The sequence below is a fragment of the Euphorbia lathyris genome, chromosome 4, assembly GCF_963576675.1.
Source record: "Euphorbia lathyris chromosome 4, ddEupLath1.1, whole genome shotgun sequence".
Taxonomy (NCBI): Eukaryota; Viridiplantae; Streptophyta; class Magnoliopsida; order Malpighiales; family Euphorbiaceae; genus Euphorbia; species Euphorbia lathyris.
This window is the reverse complement of record NC_088913.1, coordinates 77,224,811-77,245,570: the sequence shown is the minus strand read 5'-3', so window position 1 is coordinate 77,245,570 and position 20,760 is coordinate 77,224,811. Positions and strand designations below refer to the sequence as shown.

Sequence of the window (20,760 nt, the reverse complement as noted above, 5' to 3'; positions counted from 1 at the left end):
TTTGTCATTTTTCTTGAATGGCCTTTTGCTGTATTTGTCATTTTTTCGAAACAACTTCTTCATTTTTCTAGTGAACATAGCCATTTCCTCATCATCTGATGAGTCAGCTTCGGTTGAGTCAGCTTTCATGATAAGAGATTTTTGCTTCTTGTCCTCAGTCTTTTCTTTGGCTTCAAAGTTCTTCATGGAGATTTCATGGGTCAGCAAAGATCCAATGAGCTCATCATACTTGTACGTGGTCAGGTCCTGAGCTTCTTCAGCAGTTGTTTTCTTTGCTTGCCAGCTTTTGGGGAGACCTCTCAGGATTTTCTTCACCTGTTCTTCTTCAGTGAAGTTCTTGCCGAGTCTCTTGAGCTCGTTGATTATATTGGTGAATCTTGCATTCATTTCCGAGATGCCTTCATTGTCATTCATCTCGAACAGCTCGTACAACCGCATGTGTTGATTCACTTTTAACTCTTTGATCTTACTGGTTCCTTCATAGGTAACCTCCAACTTCTTCCAGATTTCTTGTGCTAGCTCACAACCTGAAATCTTATTGTATTCTGCAGCATCTAAAGAACAGTGAAGCATATTTATAGCCGAAGCATTATTTTGCAATTTCTTAAGGTCATCCTCTGACCACTTAGCCTCGCTTTTGACAGTTTTTACACCGTCAATGATTTCATAGGGAACAAATGGGTCTTGGACTATAGCTAGCCATGCACTCATATTTGTTACCTGAATGAAATTTTTCATCCTGTTTTTCCAAAATGTATAGTTGGCCCCGAAGAACAAAGGAGGCCTAGTTATGGATAATCCCTCAAGGAGTATCTGAGTTGTTTGGTTTCCAGGAAGAAAACGAGTGCTGTTCTCAGCCATTACAGGGATCAGCTCAAGATAGTTTTATCTTGATTAGTGAGTGGTGTGTTAAATAGGGACGCTAGCAAGTGTACTAGGTCGTCTATAATATTTGGTAAGACTAAGTGTCGTATTCCACAGGGATTGGCCTCTAGTGAGAAGAATAAGTTACCTTAAGTGTTAGATTCTTAATTTGGGTGAATAATGTGTGAGATTTTAACATAACAGAAATATACGGAAAGTAAATGAATTCAAGATAAACAAGCACAGATCTAGCCATACGCATAACGAACAATTGTGCCTAACTTTTACCGTTGAATGATATAAATTTATACTCATGAGTTGGGTCTCTCTCTCTATGGTCACTAAGGTCTGGTGTCCCATTTCCAAAGATACTAAGTAAGTAATATTAACCAAGTGTCCTTGCGCTAACATACAAACAAGCATTAAGCAACAGAGAGCATTCATAAAGAAACCCCAATATGTGGTAGTTTTCGTATCCGTCCACTACAACATATGCCGATTAGCTGTTTCCATTATGTTAGAGCACTGTCGTGTCATCCTCGGTAACTATCAAATAGACTCGATCTTAATCTAATCTTGAAGCATGCTAATAACACTCAATCATGGATAAAAAAAATACTTCATTCATCGATAAGAGATACTTATAGTCGCCGTCTAAATGGCTGGCTAGGCCTGCAGAAGAACTACTCACTCATGGTCATGAGTGAACAGCTTGTTCTTCCCAAAAACATCCTTGCAATGAAAATAAAAACAGAATATAAAACTAGTGGTGGCGGTAATACCGAGATTCCTATTACAATAATATTCTTCCTATTTATACTCCCCTTACATCAACCCTAATTACAAGGGCAAAAAGTCACAAAAAGGTAAAAACAAGGACAAGTAAACAATCCTCCTACACTTGGCGCAAGATGAAAAACTGTCTTACTTTCCACGTTTTTCTCTCTTTCTCTCTCATGTAACTTGCTCGACCCGTGCGTTTATCCGTTTTCTTCCAAATGACCCGTTAAATGCTTTTGTTTAAGCTGTTATGTTCTACCGAGAGGCTGTTCATGAAGATTCCTGCTTGAACTGTAATTTCTGGCTGTTTCTTCCATTTCTGGTTGAAAACTAGGACTCTGAAGCTCTTTTCCATGAATGATCGTCTTTATAAATTTGCTCTTTTTACTCGCATCAAATTACCCCCAACTTAAGCTTTTGCTTGTCCTCAAGCAACACATCAAAAAATGGAAGAACAGGATGAAATTACATAAACAAAAGAACAGCTAAGTCAATGCATTTAAGGTATCTTGCGATGATTGAAATTCAAATGATGAGAAATTGAGCTGAGATAACTAGTTAATGAATCCCCTAATCAAAGATCAATTATTTTCCTAGTACTTCTAGGAGTTCGCTCATCTTTCACAGTGTTCTCTCTTTGTTTGTAGGGTGTTTAAGTCACTCGATAGCTATGCATAAAAAGAATAAGTTTTGATCTGCCTTCTTGTCCAACAGATACTTGAAACTACTCCTGGCACCTCGGAATCCTTACAAGGGTGAGGGGTGGTTTGAATGGTGGATTGGTTGGAATGTATGGTTGGAGTAGCTGTTTCGTGTTTAGCGGATAAGTTTAGCTTTGAAGAGCTGGTCCTTTTCTGTTTGTAAGCTTTCCTGTTTCGTTTTTCTTTTTGAATGCTTTGAGGGGATAGGTTTTCTACTGTTTATTTGACAGCGTCCCCTTTGATATATTTAGGGAAACAGAGCCTTTTTCTTTTCTTACCAGCTTCCAGCTATGGTTGTTTGATGGTGAATGATTGGATGTTCATCCTCGTGTGCCAAAATTCATTTCTTTCTACTGAAGGGCAAACAAGGCGAAATCTAACTCATCTAATATACACAAAGCCCTCTCTACAAAAACTTATTTGCACACAATATGCACAATTTAGGCACAAGCCTCACTGGTTGTTTGTACTTAGTCAATACTTGATCTGATCAGGGACTTCACAAATTAATTAATCAGCCTAAACTACTCATCAACAAATCATCACCTCATCACAAAGAAAAACAGCAAATTTATGGTGACTTAACTATGCTAAGTTTGGTAAAATCATCTCAAGGTGATTATGGATGGTTGAGTTGCGGGTGAAGCGCACAGGGTGATTATGGTGTTTGTGCTTTGTTTTTATTTTTATGGGGTGGTGTTGAAGTGAAGCGAGGACCAAGCAAAACTCAAAAGTGGGAATAAAATAAATGAGCATGGCAAACATTATAGCAAAATTAAACAGCCAAACAGTTGCTAAGACGCTGTCTCCTACCCCCAACTTAACAAACACATTGTCCTCAATGTAAGACAATTAGGAAAGAGACAAACGCCAACAGTATCGCACGAAAACAACAGCAGCAGTAAGTCGAACAAAGGATAGAGAGAAAGAGAGTGATAAATTTACACTGTGGGGGACTGGGAGGACTCCGCCTCCTCATCGACATTGGGTTTTGGGATAAATGGTGTGGTGCCTACTTCAACTGGTTCATTTTTTATGGGGCTCTTCTGCGATTCATCGGAAATATGGGGCTTTGGTGCGGACTGGGTGTTACCTTCTAGAATGGTTATTCTGGCGCGTAAAATCTCCACTTCTTGCTCGTAGGCATTGATTCGCTGCTCCATCACACGCATGTTGATAAGGATGGTCTCGATGCTCATTCTAGCGGCAATGCGGTATATTTTATCATCATCACCGGTTGGTGGTTGTTCTGGAACGGAACGTATGAGGGTGACATGAACAGGTTCTAGCATGGAATCTTCGGATCTGCATCTCTTGGAAGGACCAGCTGGGTCTTTGTCCTTTTTCTTGAGTTGCTCTCTCCTTTGATATCGCAACAGATTTCAATCCGCTTCATCACCTGTAAGTTCAAGGGTTCCATAACTGGACGAATGGTTAGTGTAGTGAATTTGGGATCGAAAAATCTCAAATTCTGAGCAATCGTGGTGATGAATGGTCCACAGAACAGGCCAGCGACATTCTTCTTTTGTTGTAAGGAGGCAATGTACTCAGCAAAATAGTACCCAACATTCAGCGGCTTCCGATCATGCAAACATGCTAGTGCGAATAGGTCAGCGGATGGGACTGTGGCTTGATGGACCCTGCCAAAAAGTGAACCAGCAAGTATACGGTGTAAATATTTCAGTGAATAGCTCTCGATACCTGAGGCCTTAGAGGAACTAGGATTATACTCGGGGTGACCAGTGATTGCATGCCAGAAGGCACTAGCATCAAATTCCTCTGAAATCTCGCGGTATGCTGATAGGTAGGGTTCTTCTTCAAGTTTGGTTTGGTCGACCAGGCCAAGAAAAATGTTCATTTTGTTGATGGAGCAATTCATGTGGTTCCCCATGAGTCGAAATTGGTAGCGCTTCTGATGATTGGGGTCAGTGTACTTGGCATCCCGTTAAAATGTGGAAATGAACTCCATTGTGAGTTCGTAGTATGTGAACTCGTCAATGGCTAGAAATTTAGCCAGATTAGCGCCTTCAATCATTTGCTTAACCTCCGCATCAAGACCAACCTCTCGCAAACTTTCCCAGCAGATTTGTCTGGTGGCGCACAGCTCCGTGTTTTAGAAAGTTTCGTAGTTAGTTTTCTCGGTTTCATCGGAGAAAGTAAGAAGTTGCTTGGAGAGGACAAGAGAGGTTTGGGTACTAGAGCTCACATCGGGTTTCTTTTCTTTGCCCTTGGTAGCAGTGGCAGACCTTGTATTCTTTCGTGCCATGGCGGAGTGTCAAAAGCGGTTAGTGGGGTTTGGAGATGCAGAAAAGTGTGTGTTTAGTAAAATGGCAACCCTTTATACAAAATGGGGCAGAAAGGTGAACCGTCAAGGATGGTTGCAACCGTTTTAACCAATCATTTTCCTTATTTCACCATAAGAATAGGGAATTAAATTGCCATGTTTAGAAAGAGGGGTAGCCACATCAATTCTTGTGACCGTTGTGGTTGAGGGTCTGCCGTCTGACAATGTGGCATTAAAGGACAAGACGGCTGAGGCGGTGATCGTCTCGTGAGTGATGCAAGTTGGTGAGAGGAATGATTGTTCGTACTTTCCTATGTACTTAGACACAAATTTATTCAAAAGGGAACTAAAATAAGGGAAGTGAGAAAGTAAAATTGAAAAAGAACTAAATTGCGAAAAATAAAAATTTAAAACAAAAGTAGAAAAATGAAATTTATTTACCCCAACTTTTGATTTGTCATGGATTGGTTAGGCGATGGGTAATGCCCACAGTTCTGGGGGGTTCATGGGCCAAGTAAGGCTTCAGGCGTTGTCCATTAACTTTGAATGTATCGCCATTGGTGTTCTGAATTTCGATCGCCCCATGAGGGAATATGCGGTGAATGGTGAATGGGCCAGACCATCGTGAGCGAAGTTTACCAGGGAACAGGCGTAGGCGTGAGTTATATAGGAGCACAGGATCACCCTCTTTAAAGTGCTTAGCCTGAATACGCTGATCGTGCCAGTGTTTGGTCCTTTCCTTGTACTTGATCGCGTTTTTGTAAGCGAATAGTCGAAATTCATCCATTTCATTCAACTGAGCACACCTGTTTAGCTTAACATCCTGATCATCAAAATTTAGAAATGACAGTGCCCAGTATGCTCTATGTTCTAATTCAACAGGGAGGTGGCATGCTTTTCCGAACAAGAGCCGGAAAGGAGACATCCCTATGGGTGTTTTATAGGCTGTTCGGTAAGCCCACAGTGCATTGTCGAGTTTTAGAGACCAATCCTTTCGTGAAGAATTGACTGTTTTCTCTAAAATTCGCTTCAGCTCCCTGTTGGATAATTCCACCTGTCCACTCGTTTGGGGGTGGTATGGTGTGGCTATACGATGTGTGACACCGTATTTCTGAAGTAGTTTCTCAAATAATTGGATACAGAAATGAGTACCTTGATCACTTATAACTGCCCTTGGTACTCCAAATCTGGTAAACAATTGTTTCAAAAAATTTATCACTACCTTGGCATTATTCGAGGGACACGTGCATGCTTCTACCCATTTACTCACATAGTCCACAACGACTAGGATATACTGATTCCCAAAAGAGATGGGAAATTAGGGGTGGCAATGGGGAGGGGATTATCCGAAAACCGCGGGTATCCGAACCGATGAGGATGGGGAATAACCGCAAAAATTGGGGATGGGGATGCGGACGGGGAAATTTTTTTCCCCGAAACCTAAATGCGGATGGGGATGGGGATTGCTATATCCGTTCCGTGGGGATCCCCGCCCCGTTACCATGTAAATCCCCGTGGAGATCCCCGAATAAAATTATTAATTTTAAATATCACCCATTATTAAAAATTCATTTTATTCTAATCATTATTTTTATTTCATAATATTATTTAAAATAAATTTCATACAGGACATACACTAGGATAAATATTCAACCTTTTTTAATTTCATATAGGACATACTAGGTTCAATATTGAACCTTAAATGAAATGAATTGAGTGAGAGACAGTAAGAAGATAAAGAATTAGTAACAGCAATTTTTATTCAAAATGTAAGTAGGAAAGGAACACTTAAATTCTTTGTATATGAAATTATAAAGAAATAAAATCTCAACGAAACTATTTAATTTGTTTTATACTAATTCAAATTGGTATACTAGAATTCATTAAAAATACTACATAAGTCTCTGTTCTCACTTTTAGCAATTAAAAAATCGTTAAACCAGCAAACTGTACAGTTTGCTGGTTACAGATTACTAGTTACAGGCTACAGATCATTCTGTAATCTGTAATCAGTAAATAGTATAGTAATTAATTTTTTGGCTAATGTTTTTTAAATATCATAATTAAATTTTTTTGTATATATAAAAATTAATATTATTATTTTATTGGGTATGGGGATTCCCCGTTACCCGTGGGGATCCGCATGGGGAGGGGACGGGTATGAAAAAAATCCCCGAATCATTTAACAGGGATTTTCCGAAACCGTCCCCGTAAACATTGGGGACGGAGTGGGAAATACATTTCCGTCCTCGCCCCGCACCGTTGCCACCCCTATGGGAAATGGTCCCATGAAGTCGATACCCCATACATCAAAAATCTCGCAAACAACGATGCTGTTTAGAGGCATGGCGTTTCGGGCAGAGATGTTGCATGTTCGTTGACAGTCATCGCATCGTTGAACGAACTGTTGCGCATCCTTGTATATGGTGGGCCAGAAGAAACCTGCTTGAAAAACCTTTGTGGCTGTTCGATTGGCCCCAAAGTGACCACCAGACTCTGCGCGTGACATTTATGCAAGATCTCCATTCCTTCTTCCTTGGTCATACATCTTCGCATGAGCTGGTCTGCACATAATTTAAATAGATAAGGTTCCTCCCAAATGTAATATTTAAGATCAGAATAGAACTTTCATTTTCTATTAGTAGAGTATCGAAAAGGTTTTATTTTGCAAGCCAAGAAATTCGCAATGTCAGCAAACCAGGGGAGCGTGGAGATTGCAAACAATTGTTCATCAGGAAAATGGTTGAGGATCTCGGGTTGTTCGATTTCCGTGGTTGCTTGTATTCTGGATAAGTGATCAACTGCTAGATTTTCCGATCCCTTTTTATCCTTGATCTCTAAATCGAACTCTTGTAAGAGTAACAACCATCGTATTAGTCGTGGTTTAGCATCCTTCTTGGCGAATAGGTATTTCAATACAGAATGGTCGGTGTAAATAGTTACTCTGGAGAGCACGAGATAGGGATGAAATTTATCAAATGCATAGACCACTGCAAGCAACTCTTTTTCTGTGGTTGTGTAATTCTGTTGAGCTTCATTCAGAGTTTTGCTTGCATAGTGTATGGGCTTAAACTGCTTGTTAATTCATTGTCCAAGAACAGCCCCTACACTAAGATCACTGGCATCGCACATGAGCTCGAATGGTGCGTTCCAATTTGGTGCGGTGAGTATAGGTGCGTGTGTCAAAAGCTTCTTGATCTGTTCGAATGCCTGGTTACACTCGTCTGTGAATATGAAGTTATCCTCCTTGTGTAATAGTGCAGAGAGTGGTTGTGCGATCTTTGAGAAATCCTTGATGAATCGCCTGTAGAAGCCAGCGTGTCCCAAAAAACTTCGAATGTCTTTGACCATTTTGGGCGCAGGTAGTTTCTCGATTACCTCTACTTTAGCTTTGTCAACTTCCAACCCTTTGCTCGATATTTTGTGACCAAGTACAATACCCCATGTTACCATGAAGTGGCACTTTTCCCAATTTAGGACTAACTGTGTTTCCATGCAGCGTTCCAGAACGGCTTCTAAGTTCTCCAAACAAGCTTCGAAGGATGTTCCGTAAACCGAAAAATCGTCCATAAATATTTCTACTGTTTTCTCGATCATGTCATGGAATATGGCCATCATGCACCTCTGAAATGGTGTTGGAGCATTGCACTGCCCAAATGGCATACGTTTGTACGCGAAGGTCCCATATGGACAGGTAAATGTGGTATTTTCTTGATCTTTGGTGCATATGTGGATCTGATTATACCCGGAATATCCGTCGAGGAAACAATAGAATTGATAACCAACTAGTCTTTCCAACATCTGATCAATAAATGGTAGTGGGAAGTGATCCTTTCTGGTTGCTTCATTGAGTTTCCTGTAATCAATGCACATCCGCCACCCTGTGATTGTTCTGGTGGGGATGAGCTCATTTTTGTCATTTTTAACCACGGTGGTCCCTCCCTTCTTAGGAACAACTTGGAGAGGACTGGTCCACATACTATCGGAAATGGAGTAAATGATTCCTGCCTCGATGAGTTTGATCACTTCTGCTTTCACAACGTCCTTCATGTGTGGATTTAGTCGTCTTTGCGGTTGCACAGTTGGTCGGTGATCCTCTTCCATTAAAATTTTGTGCATGCAGATGGTCGGGCTGATTCCTTTTATATCTTCGATTTTCCATGCTAGAGCAGTCTTGTGCCTCCTTAGGATGGTAAGCAACTGTTCCTTCTGGTCTTTTGTCAATGTTGCCGAAATGATTACTGGTCTACTGTTTGGTGGGTCTAGAAATGCGTATTCCAGGTGGTCAGGCAACTGTTTCAGTTCGGGACATCTCTCCTCATTCCCCTTTTCGGGATCTATGTCAGGAAGATTATCCTGTTCTTCTTCATTCACTAGTACAGAAATGGCCTACGGCCACGCCTTATTAGCTACGGTTGTTTGCAAAACCGTGGCTACAGGTAATTGGGGTCGGTTATTTAAAAAACCGACTCAAATAATTAGAGCATTAGGGTCGGTTTTTTGAAAAAACCGACTCTAAATGTGATTTTTAAATATGGTGCACGAGTTGGACCGTCATTAGTGTCGGTTCTTCTTAAACCGAGACTAATAACCTAATAATTAGCGTCGGTTTAAATATAAACTGAGGCTAATAAACCAGTAATTAGCATCGGTTCAGGTAGAACCGACCCTAATTACTGAGGTTAATGGTGTCGGTTCATTGAAAACCGATGCTAATTACTCTTTAGAGTCGGTTAATTAAAAAACTGACTCTGAAGATTCATATATCAATGTACCTGTTGTTCTCCCCCTTTCTCTTTCTCTCCTTTGCGCAACCTAATATTAGCAGCTCTCCTCTTTTCTCTCGTTTGCATCGTTTGAGCTTGAGTTACTTTCTACTCATAAGCAGCTTGGTTTGAAGTTTCATCCGCAATGACTGGGTTTGATTTGTTATTCTTCCGAGCTTCATTGTTATATGGGTTTGTCTTCTATCTTCTAGATTTCCTTTATGATTTAGTTTTCTGTGTTTTTTGTTATGGGTTTCGTTTATTATACAAGTTTGTTGGTATTCGTGTTCCGTCTTCTGGTTTTATCTTTGTTCGTATTCATTCTTCTGGTGGTTTTGCTCCTGTTCGTATTCATTCTTCTGGTGGTTTCGTCTCCTTATTCAGATGTTTCCATAACATAATCTGAAAAGACTTTAGCTGAGGCATTGAAAGTAAATGGGAGAGTATTAAGGGCCTTCACCCCTGTCCTGGGATAATTTCTAGTATCAGTTCAATGCTATATTGAAGTTCCAATCCTAGGGTAATTTCTAGTATCTGTAAATGGGAAACCCCTAATGGTAACATTGTAGAGATTAATTAAAGAGTCTGATTGATTGGAGGTCTTTAACGAGTGAACTCCCTTTCGAACTACCACTACTCTCGCTAACAGCATAGGATAAAAGAAGACTACCTGAAAGAGCGGAATCGATTCCGAATTTTTATAGTATGTTCTTCCTTCCCCTTTTTTTACATCTTTCCCAGAGCTAATGGCTCACTTCACTCTCTTTACATAAGAAAGACCGGGAGTAACTCGCTTCCTTTCCTTCGAACTAGGGGTGACCATTCTTTTCTTATAGTTGCCAGACGTGAGTGACCTTGCAGAGTCCGGAAGAAAACAATTACCTTTACTTTGTGACTGGTACAGATTGATTCTAACCTTTGAGTTTGTAGTATTAACTTTGTTGGCTGTTTTGACCTTTTTAACCCCCTTGTTATAACTAATTTGTAATCTTCTGAATGATTCCTTAAGTTTTAGTAATGCTGCTTAATTAAACATTCTGCTTTGTTTGGTTGATGGGAAAATTGAAGTATAATGGAAGGGATTTATATGATAGATTATTGAAAGTGGTAGTTCTTAAGAATTAATCTTTGAGTTTCTAGTATTAACTTTCTTGGCTGTTGTGCAACAGACAAGATATTTTGGGGCAGTTTTCAATGGTAAACTTGGAGCTTTTTAACATTGTGGACGAGATTAAGAAGGTTTCCAAGGCTTTTGTAGTGCAACTGAAGAATGTCAGTGCAGAAAATGCTACAAGTCAGGAGGATTTCGGGTCGACTCTATGGCCTGGCTCGAAACCTTCCTGAATCGGCCATGAATCGGCCGAATCGGAGTCACCACTGATTCGGCCGATTCATGGCACTAACGTACAGTTGCAGATGTTTCAACTATGGTTTCAAATAAGTTATGAAAGGAAATGAAAATGGATTCTGAAACATCCATTTAGGGGAATAAATGATATTAGTATTACTGTTGTATGTATGCTTATTGCTTATTAAGTGACGATGAGTTATATGAAAGTTATATCTGTACTGTACGTTATAAACATAAGAGGAATAAACGTACAGATGTTTCAAATAATTATGACTTTTCACTTGAAGTTATGAAATGGAAAGATAACTCTTCAACTTTTATGAAAAGGTTATATATTCCAAAACTTCTATTCTATTTATTTGTTATTAACTTAATTTCTTTTTCTGCTTTATTTTCTTTCAATTTTCTACTTTCTGTCTCTCTATTTGATTTTGATTGCATTTTTAGCCTCATATTTAAAGTTAAATATGGTTAACATTTTATTTTTTATAATATTTTGAATTTGATCCATATCTTATGATTTGAGTTTTCCGGTTTATTTCTTTCTTACAACTTAACCTGTCTTACCAAGTTTTGGATTGGATGTTGGGCAAGGGACATGCTGTACTTTTGCGGAGAGCAGAGCTCAAAACTTTTGTTAATTTCCATGGCAATGAGGTATTGAATTTAATTTAAACTTTTTTTAAATTGTCTAGCTTGAAATATGTAGTGAGTGATGTAAGGGGGATATCCACTTCAGGGCATATTTTCCATGCTCTAAGAAGCCCTCCCAAACTCCAGCCCAGCCCCTTCTGGTTTCCGCTGAAACAGTGCATATATTTTTCCATTATATAGGCAGGGAAAGGCGGGGATTTGACACATGATGAGACTACTATAATCGCTGGGGCACTTGAATTGACTGAAAAGACTGCAAAAGATGCCATGAGTCCTATTTCGAAGGCATTTTCCCTTGATCTGGATGCAAATCTTAATTTGTGGGTTTGTTTGTTTTTTTGTTGATTCTCGTTGTCATGTTTCTCTTGTTCATTTATTCTAACCTAGTTTTTTTTTCTCTATCTGTGCTATAGGGACACACTGAACGCTATAATGACAAAGGGGCATAGTAGAGTTCCAGTTTATGCAGGAAATCCGAAAAATATAATTGGACTTGTCCTGGTAATCTCATTTCCTTTTAATGGACTCGTGCTGAACTGCGTTTCTTGTTTTTTAATACCTGAGATTTGGTTTGATTCTGCTGCCTTTTGACTGAGATATGAAATCAGAAAATTTTGTTTTCTCCATAGCTTTTTTTTGCATTCTTGTTAATGTTCTAATCTCTTGAGCTATTGTGTTAGATCCCTATACCGCTGGGGATTCACGGTTATAATTGATGAGTAATATACATAAGCATTGAAAGCAAAGAAAATAAGTTCCTGGTTCCGTGTAAAATATAAAATGAATACCAAACAAGGACTAATCTAATAAAAAATTGAATTGAAGGTTCTACCATGTTTATTTTGCACATCATATATCAGATACATACAAGATATCTTTTGAAAATTGAGAACTTCTGATTTTGAACTTCAACAATCTGTTGTAATTACCTTAATTTGATTATACTATTGTTCCAGTCAAGTTTTTTCTCTACTTTCTCAATATTGTTAAAGTTTTTGAAGCATTAACATATCTCTTTATGTCTTTAAAGTTTCTTAATGCATCAGTCATATACGTATGGTAATATGATAATTGTCTAGGGGAAATGACATTTTTTTAGGTTCTCTTATACAGTTTTACCTGTCATGTTATCCTCGAAACTTTTGCCGGAGATGGGAGTAGATGATAATTTTAAGAGTGAGCAATTGCTTTAGGGATTGCACAGTTTGCCTATATCTCTCAAATCAAAAAGCTAAAGGTGAGTTGGAGTCTATAGAATAGTCAGTATATTATCTAAAAGTTGCTTGCTTTCAAGGATCTGAGTTTCTAGTTATACAGAATAGAATTGATATGATGGGGGCAGCTTGTGAGAGTCCTGAAAAAGTATTAGCTGATACTTGTAAAGCCTGTCGACAAGGACCAGCCATTCTTCCAACTTTAGATAAGAGTCAGGCTGCAAAAATTTAAGAACAAGAGAACTCACTCCGAGCTGCTGCAAAATGTTGGTGAAGGTTATGCTCATAACTTCAAAAAATTTCATTTTTGTATCTGTTTGATCTTTTTGGAAGACCCAACTTGTTGGGAACTTGGGATTAAAGCTTAGTTGATGTATACAATGTTGTTTGATAATTATGTTTCTGTAATGCAGGGAAACATGCTGCTTGTGAGAAGGAATATCCTCCTTTTACTGCTATAGAAGAGGACGAGATTGAAATTCAAGAACAGAATCTTCCAAAAGATTCTACTAGTGGTAAAGTTCGGTTCTTTCTGTTCATTTCTCAATTCCATATTGTTATTGATCATCTGAATCTACTTCTAGAACTTTGTCCAGAGAACCTATTCGTTTCCAAACCTTAAGAATGTTTTATGAGTCCCATGAATTTGTTTAATGCACCTATCACTTTAACAAAGTTTCGTAGGTCAATAGGTCACATTAAGTAAGTTTAGTTGGCTATTTGGTCATTTTAAGTAAGTTCATCAGATAACTTTAAGTGTAAGTTCAGGTGCTAATGAAATATCTCCAAAATTCAGTAGGACAATCGGGTTCTTAGACCAAATTCTAAAAATTCAAGAACCCTTTCATATTTCACACAAAGCCATTTATTTGAACTTCCATATGATGATTGATGCCCCAAATATGGGCCTAATACATACACAGCCACACCAAGTTGGTCATAAAAGCCGATTGCTCCGGGAATTTTGAAAACAACTGATTGTGTAAACTGATTTATTAGTCCTCTGAACTTATTTAAAATGATCTATTGGTTCCGTGAACTTCCTTAAAATGATATCCGTTTGGTTCTCCAAATCATCACTTAATTTGCCATCCGTTTTGGGATTAATGCTTAGCTATGTTGAATGGAAACTCTTTTTTAATAGTGTTTTTGCATTTTGTGTTTGTGTCCGTGTCATTTGTAGGCTATTTTAGAAATAACATTTCCCGTGTCCGTTTTCATAATGCAGGGAAGTGAAAACTAGATTAGAAGCAAAAGCTAGCTCCTCTGTTCTTGAACATCCTCATTGTGTAATTGAGCTCTCACGAGACAGCTTCAGAAAAACTGAATTGGTAAATATTCTCTTATCTGCCTTACATATTTGTTTTTCAAACAAGCTAATTATTTGTGTTGAATCAGTATGTTCCCCCGAAAATTTGTAAGGAAACACGGTCTATATGGTCGAAGTTGCTCAATGATTCTGAAGGATGATGAAGGGAGATGTTGGCCATCAAAACTACAGTTCAGAAGTTCAAGTGGTAATTAGAGGTGCTTGGAAATCCTTCTGCCTTGCTTACAAGCTTAAGATTGGAGATTCCATCATTGTTGAGCTTGCTAGAAATGGGAAGATACCAGTGCTCAAACTAACTAGTAAGTTTTCAAAACATAGAATTCACTTAATGAAAAATGTTTAGAAAGAACTAGAAATTCGAAATGAACAATAGTAAAAATCAAAATGAATGACTCCGTCTCCGGTGATGAACGGTTTGGTCTTCAATTCTCCGAAATACATATTAAGCTATTGATCAATTCAAAAAATTTCGGCTTTAGCTCCAGATCTTTAATATCTTAATTTTGTTTTCATGATTTAGGGAAATCGCTAAAATCTAAGCAACCGGAGACTGAATTAGAAGCTCAAGCTACTTCTTCTCTAGTTCAGCAACCCTTCTTTTTGGCGGAAATAACATATTACTGTTGTTTGAAGTCTAGACTGGTTGTTACTTTACTTCCTACTCTATGATTTGGAAAAATAACATCTTTAAGTCCCTAATCTTTTCAGTTTGTCTTTTTTTGGGGGGAAATAACATCTTACTGTTGCTTGAAGTCTAGACTGGTTGTTACTTCCTGCTCTATGATTTGGAAAAATAACATCTTTAAGTCCCCAATCTTTTCAGTTTTTGTTGATTTGAGTTCTTGATCTTTTTAATTTCACATATTAACCTCCGGCTTCCCAAATTAGTTAGTTCGATATAAAGATGTTTGAGTTAATTATCATAGCCATAAAGCTTAAATTTCTTAGATTTCTTAGATTTTAACCTGTTTGGGTAACCTAATATTCATGGAAGAACTCAAAATTGTCAACAATTTGTTTGTTTTGCAGGCTATTCAGCTTGGTAAATTTGAATACAGACTCTTAAATAAGCTGGACATGGATTTACAAAAGCTAAGATGCAGAAGCCGGGTATCTTAAGAAAAGAGTTATTTTTTTTCAACTACCATGCTTTGAAATGTACGGATCCGATTCTTCAAATGGGTAAAATGCTAGTTGGAAGAATGAAAATGAAAAGCAAGCATTTCATTGCTCTGCACTTGAGGTAAGGTCCTTTATATCAATATTCTTCTTCTATGGTCATTTAATTGTTAAGTGAGTTATCAAATCATCGTGTCATTTGTCATATTGTTCTGGAAGTAGTATGGTTCTCTATTCTTTCACTAGGATTGTAATTAGCTCCTGAATTTGTTAATGTTCCATGAAGTAGTTAGGTAGTTGATTGTGTTGGAGGTAGAGGAACTAAATTCATTTTTTATACATGATAAGGTTAGGATATTCATAAGCGGTGATGCGTGCAAGGTTAGGCATTCACAACCTGTAAACTAGAAACAAAGATTGTATTTTCCAATATTCAATATTGTGCTTCTTGTTCCATGCAGATACCTGCAATCAATCAAGATACTGCGATACAGAGATCAGAGCCGAATAAAATTCTAAATGGAAATCCGATTTGATAATAGTGAAGGAGGGAAGGGAACATAGTTAATGTGGGAGATCCTGTTTTTATTCTGAAGCAAGTCCCTTCTATAACTGATGTTGTTGTTTGAACCTGGTGAGTTAGATTAGTGACTTATCAAAAGAAACAAAGAAATATAGCCATTTTGACACTAGCATGTCTAGAGTAATGATAAAGAACTAGTATATCTCAATTTTTTTTGTGTTTACAGTAATATGCAGCTGGCTAAATATTTGAAAATATTGTGAATATTGAATCAATTTTCTTGATTAATTAATTATCTATATTTGTGTACATTTTTATTCATTTTGCATTTAATTTCAATAATACATCAGGATCAATTTTTATTACGGTAAATGACTGAGCATAACAAATCTTGTTTACCGTTGATTACGGTAATACAAAAAAAAATAGAGCAGGTTTAATTTGAATTTGCTGATGTAAAATTGTTAAAAACAATAACATTAGCCACGGTTGCAAAACAACCGACTTTAATATAAATACAGTAAAACCTCTATATAGGAATACGTTTGGGACCGGACAATTTGTATAACAATTGGGAGGTTATTCTTATATAGAGTTTGGTACCCAAAAAAAAAATCAACACTTAAAGTTTATAAATTTAATGTTTAACATATCAAGTCTACGAGTTTTATTTCCAATACCTAAAGAATTGGAAGAGTTTTGAGTTTAGTTTCCAATACATAAAGAAAAGAGTTTTATGGGAAAATGGTAAGAATTTATAGTTAAAGTTGGAATTTGTGTGCCAACTCATATTTAATCTCAATAATTTTTAAATTTTTTAATAAATTTTGTTTAAATCCTTAATACATATATACATTATTTACATAATTATTCCTATATAGAGGTATAGTTTCTAAAGGTGGGACTTGGATTATGTATAACAATTAACATTTGGGAGGTTATTCTTATTTATAACCGGTCCAAGTTGGGACCGAAATTTTTTATAACAAATTGGAGGTTATTCTTATATAGAGTATTCCTATATAGAGGTTTTACTGTAACATTAGCCACAGTTACAAAACAACTGACTCTAATGATTAGAGCATTGGAGTCGGTTGTTTCCACAACCGACTCCAATGCTTTTATCATTAGTCACGGTTCTTTTACAACCGACTCTAATGATCAGGGCATTGGAGTCGGTTGTTACGAAAGACCGTGGCTAAAGACCCCCTTTAACCACGGTTTTTCGTAACAACCATGGCCAAAACATAAAAAATTAGAGTCGGTTATATGTAAAAACCGACCCTAATGCCCCTTTGGTCACGGTCGATCAACCGTGGCTAAAGATTCCAAGCATTTGCAACGCCTCTTTTGGCCACGGTCGTGAAACCGTGGCTAATGAGGGTAAACGACCGTGGCCATAGGCCATTTCTGTACTAGTGATTATCAGTGCCTTCATTATTACTCCCTTCTTGGTCTAGATCAAACAGTTGTTCCTCCTCTTGACATTTTTCCTTATCAACTTGCTCTTGCAAGAACAAATCATTATCTTGTGTATTGAGAAAGTAACATGAATCATCGGAAATTGGAGCGTAACGAACTGCTTCATGCATCTTAAATACTACTTCTTCATTATTGATTTTTAGGACAAGCTACCCTTTGTGCACATCAATGACAGCCCTGCCTGTGGCTAGAAAATGTCATCCCAAGTGTCGTATTCCACAGGGATTGGTCTCTAGTGAGAAGAATAAGTTACCTTAAGTGTTAGATTCTTAATTTGGGTGAATAATGTGTGAGATTTTAACATAACAGAAATAAACGAAAAGTAAGACGAATGAATTCAAGATAAACAAGCACAGATCTAGCCATACGCCTAACGAATAACTGTGCCTAACTTTTACCGTTGAATGATATAAATTTATATTCATGAGTTGGGTTTCTCTCTCTCTATGGTCACTAAGGTTCGGTGTCCCATTTCCAAAGATACTAAGTAAGTAATATTAACCAAGTGTCCTTGCGCTAACATACAAACAAGCATTAAGCAACAGAGAGCATTCATAAAGAAACCCTAATATGTGGTAGTTTTCGTATCCGTCCACTACAACATATGCCGATTAGCTGTTTCCATTACGTCGGAGCACTTTCGTGTCATCCTCGGTAACTATCAAATAGACTCGATCTTAATCTATTCTTAAAGCATGCTAATAACACTCAATCATGGATAAAAATACTTCATTCATTGATAAGAGATACTTATAGTCGCCGTCTAAATGGCTGGCTAGGCCTGCAGAAGAACTACTCATTCATGGTCATGAGTGAACAACTTGTTCTTCCCAAAAACATCCTTGTAACGAAAATAAAAACAGAATATAAAACTAGTGGTGGCGGTAATGCCGAGATTCCTATTACAATAATATTCTTCCTATTTATACTCCCCTTACATCAACCCTAATTACAAGGGCAAAAAGTCACAAAAAGGTAAAAACAAGGACAAGTAAACAATCCTCCTACACTTGGCGCAAGATGGAAAGCTGTCTTGCTTTCCACGTTTTTTTCTCTTTCTCTCTCCTGTAACTTGCTCGACCCGCGCGTTTATCCGTTTTCCTTCCAAATGACCCATTAAATGTTGTTGTTTAAGCTGTTCTGTTCTACTGAGAGGCTGTTCGTGAAGATTTCTGCTTGAACTGTAATTTCTGGTTGTTTCTTCTATTTCTAGTTGAAAACTAGGACTCTGAAGCTCTTTTCCATGAATGATCATCTTCATAAATTTGCTCTTTTTACTCGCATCAGTGAGCTATTAGGCTCTGATACCACTTGTTGGTCCCATGTAACGTAGTGGAGTTAGTTCCAAGGGGGAGGGTTATGAACTATTTTAACTTTTTCTTAATTAATGCTGACTTAATTTAAGATTTGATGTTTTAACTTAGTTTTAGGTCAGCACTGCTGAGTGTGGTGTGAGACAGCTTTAGACAGACACTGACTAGAGCTGTTTCAATCGTGAGTTGGGAAGTAACGCTTAAGTTAGATTCCAACTCAGCACTCAGATTACTCAGCTTCAGCGTGTACAGATTATTTTACTGAGTAATGTTAAGCAAGCAAAATATATATATATAGGGGTGAGATCCAGTGTGACAAGGGGTTATGGTGTGACAAAGAGCTTATTGTGTGACATAACAAAACTACGTAGTTTTGATAATAATTAAAAAGGGTAAGGTGACAAATTTGTAAATAAAATGAAAAAGAGAATAGAGAAAATTATTTTATTTCTTTTCTTTAAAATACATTTTCCCGATATTTCTAACATCGTTTTTCGAAAATTTTTATACTATTAGACTCGTCTAAATTAGACGGTCATTTTAAGATCCCTGAAGCTCAAGTAAAAAAAATTCCGGTGAACGGAATCCGGGTGGGCGTTTTCCGGCGAGAAAAAAAGTGCCCAGAAAATTCTCAAAAAATTCCAGAAAATGTAAAACATTATTCTAAGGAACCTTAATGATTGGGTCGAAGTGGAATTTCTTACGGTTAAGTCCCAATAAAATTGTTTCTTTAATTTTATCAATTTTACAAGCTTCAACAATTTGTTGGAATCAAAACTGTAAGGAATCTCGCTTTGAGCCAAGAATTAAAGTTTCTTAAAATGATGTTTTACATGTTTTGAAATTTTTTAATAATTTTCTGGGCACGTTTTTTGTCCTACTTACATTGTTCCAAATCAGTTTACCATTTGTTCCAACATAATACTTATATTGTTCGAACAGAAAATTGTTTTATTTCTTTTCTTTAAAATACGTTTTCCCGATATTTCATACCTTGTTTTTTGAAAACTTTTATACTATTAGACTCGTCTGAATTAGACGGTCATTTTAAGATCCCTAAAGCTCAAGTAAAAAAAATTCTGGTGAACGGAATCCGGGTAGGCGTTTTCTGGCGAGAAAAAAGGTGTCCAGAAAATTCTCAAAAAATTCCAAAAAATGTAAAATATTATTCTAAGAAATTTTAATTCTTGGGTTGAAATGAGATTTCTTACGGTTAAGTCCCAATAAAATTGTTCCTTAATTTTATCTATTTTATATACTTCAATAATTTATTGGGTCAAAACTATAAGGAATCTCGCTTTGAGCCAATAATTAAAGTTTCTTAAAATGATGTTGTACATGTTTTGGAATTTTTTGATAATTTTCTGGGCAAGTTTTTATCCTACTTATATTGTTCCAAATCAGTGTACCATTTGTTCCAAATCAGTGTACCATTTGTTACAACATAATACTTATATTGTTCCAACAGAAAAATGTTTTATTTTTTTTCTTTAAAATACATTTTTCTGACATTTCTAATCTCGTTTTTCGAAAATTTTTATACTATTAGACTCGTCTAAATTAGACGGTCATTTTAAGATCTGTGAAGTTCAAGTAAAAAAAATTCCGGTGAACGGAATCCGGGTGGCGTTTTCTGGTGAGAAAAAAAGTACTCAGAAAATTCTCAAAAAAATTCAAAACATGTAAAACATTATTCTAAGAAACTTTAATTCTTGGGTCGAAGCGGTATTTCTTGCGGTTTTGACCCAATAAATTGTTGAAGGATGTAAAATGGATAAAATTAAGGAAAAAGTTTTATTGGGACTAAACTGTAAGAAATCCTACTTCGATTCAAGAATTAAAGTTTATTTAAATAATGTTTTACATTTTCTGGAATTTTTTGAAAATTTTCAGGGCACTTTCGGGTTTTTTTATCGGAAAACGCTCATCTAACCGCCGGATTCCGTTGATTTGGGATTAAACCGTAAGGAATCTCACTTTGAGTCAAGAATTAAAGTTTCTCAGAATAATGTTTTACATTTTTTGAAATTTTTTGAGAATTTTCTGGACATTGTTTTCTCACAGAAAAATAGATCGCCGGATTCCGTTCACCGGAAATTTTTTTACCCGACCTTCTGGGATCTTAAAATGACGGTCTAATTAAAACGAGTTCAACGGTATAAAAATTTTTGAAAAACGAGGTTGGAAAAGTTGGGAAAATGCATTTAAAGAAAAAAAAAATAAAACAATTTTCTTTTTCATTTTATTTACAAATTTGTCACATTCCCCTGGTTAATTACAAAATTGGCCATTGTTACACAATAATACTTGTCACACCATAAGAGATGTGTCACACATGATCTCTCCTATATATATATATATATATATATATCAAGAGAA

At 36.9% G+C, this 20,760-nt stretch overlaps 1 protein-coding gene across 11 annotated transcripts; it reads left to right on the top strand.

Annotated features, from left to right (window-relative positions):
- Window positions 1-9,411: 9,411 nt before the first annotated feature.
- Window positions 9,412-15,897, top strand: LOC136226180 (DUF21 domain-containing protein At1g47330-like). Of its 11 annotated transcripts, none has more exons than XM_066014516.1 (12): window positions 9,412-9,587; window positions 10,565-11,403; window positions 11,581-11,720; window positions 11,814-11,901; window positions 12,514-12,637; window positions 12,718-12,890; window positions 13,028-13,129; window positions 13,843-13,945; window positions 14,013-14,243; window positions 14,465-14,586; window positions 14,974-15,187; window positions 15,525-15,897. In XM_066014516.1, the coding sequence occupies exons 9-11, from the start codon at window positions 14,081-14,083 to the stop codon at window positions 15,061-15,063; spliced, it is 375 nt and encodes a 124-aa protein (XP_065870588.1). In that variant the 5' UTR covers window positions 9,412-9,587; window positions 10,565-11,403; window positions 11,581-11,720; window positions 11,814-11,901; window positions 12,514-12,637; window positions 12,718-12,890; window positions 13,028-13,129; window positions 13,843-13,945; window positions 14,013-14,080; the 3' UTR covers window positions 15,064-15,187; window positions 15,525-15,897. The 11 variants fall into 11 exon arrangements, with proteins under 11 accessions (XP_065870588.1, XP_065870594.1, XP_065870595.1 ...); XM_066014520.1 differs by having other exon boundaries at window positions 9,413-9,587; window positions 11,341-11,403; XM_066014522.1 differs by having other exon boundaries at window positions 9,412-11,403; window positions 11,581-11,685.
- The last annotated feature ends 4,863 nt before the right edge of the window (window positions 15,898-20,760 follow it).

What these genes read in the sequence shown, in the direction of transcription:
- LOC136226180 (XM_066014516.1), top strand. Translation starts at nt 14,081, where the DNA reads ATGATGAAGGGAGATGTTGGCCATCAAAACTACAGTTCAGAAGTTCAA. An exon ending in ACCAGTGCTCAAACTAACTA is followed by an intron (nt 14,244 to 14,464) that starts GTAAGTTTTCAA and finishes TTCATGATTTAG; the next exon opens with GGAAATCGCTAAAATCTAAG. An exon ending in GTTGTTTGAAGTCTAGACTG is followed by an intron (nt 14,587 to 14,973) that starts GTTGTTACTTTA and finishes TTTGTTTTGCAG; the next exon opens with GCTATTCAGCTTGGTAAATT.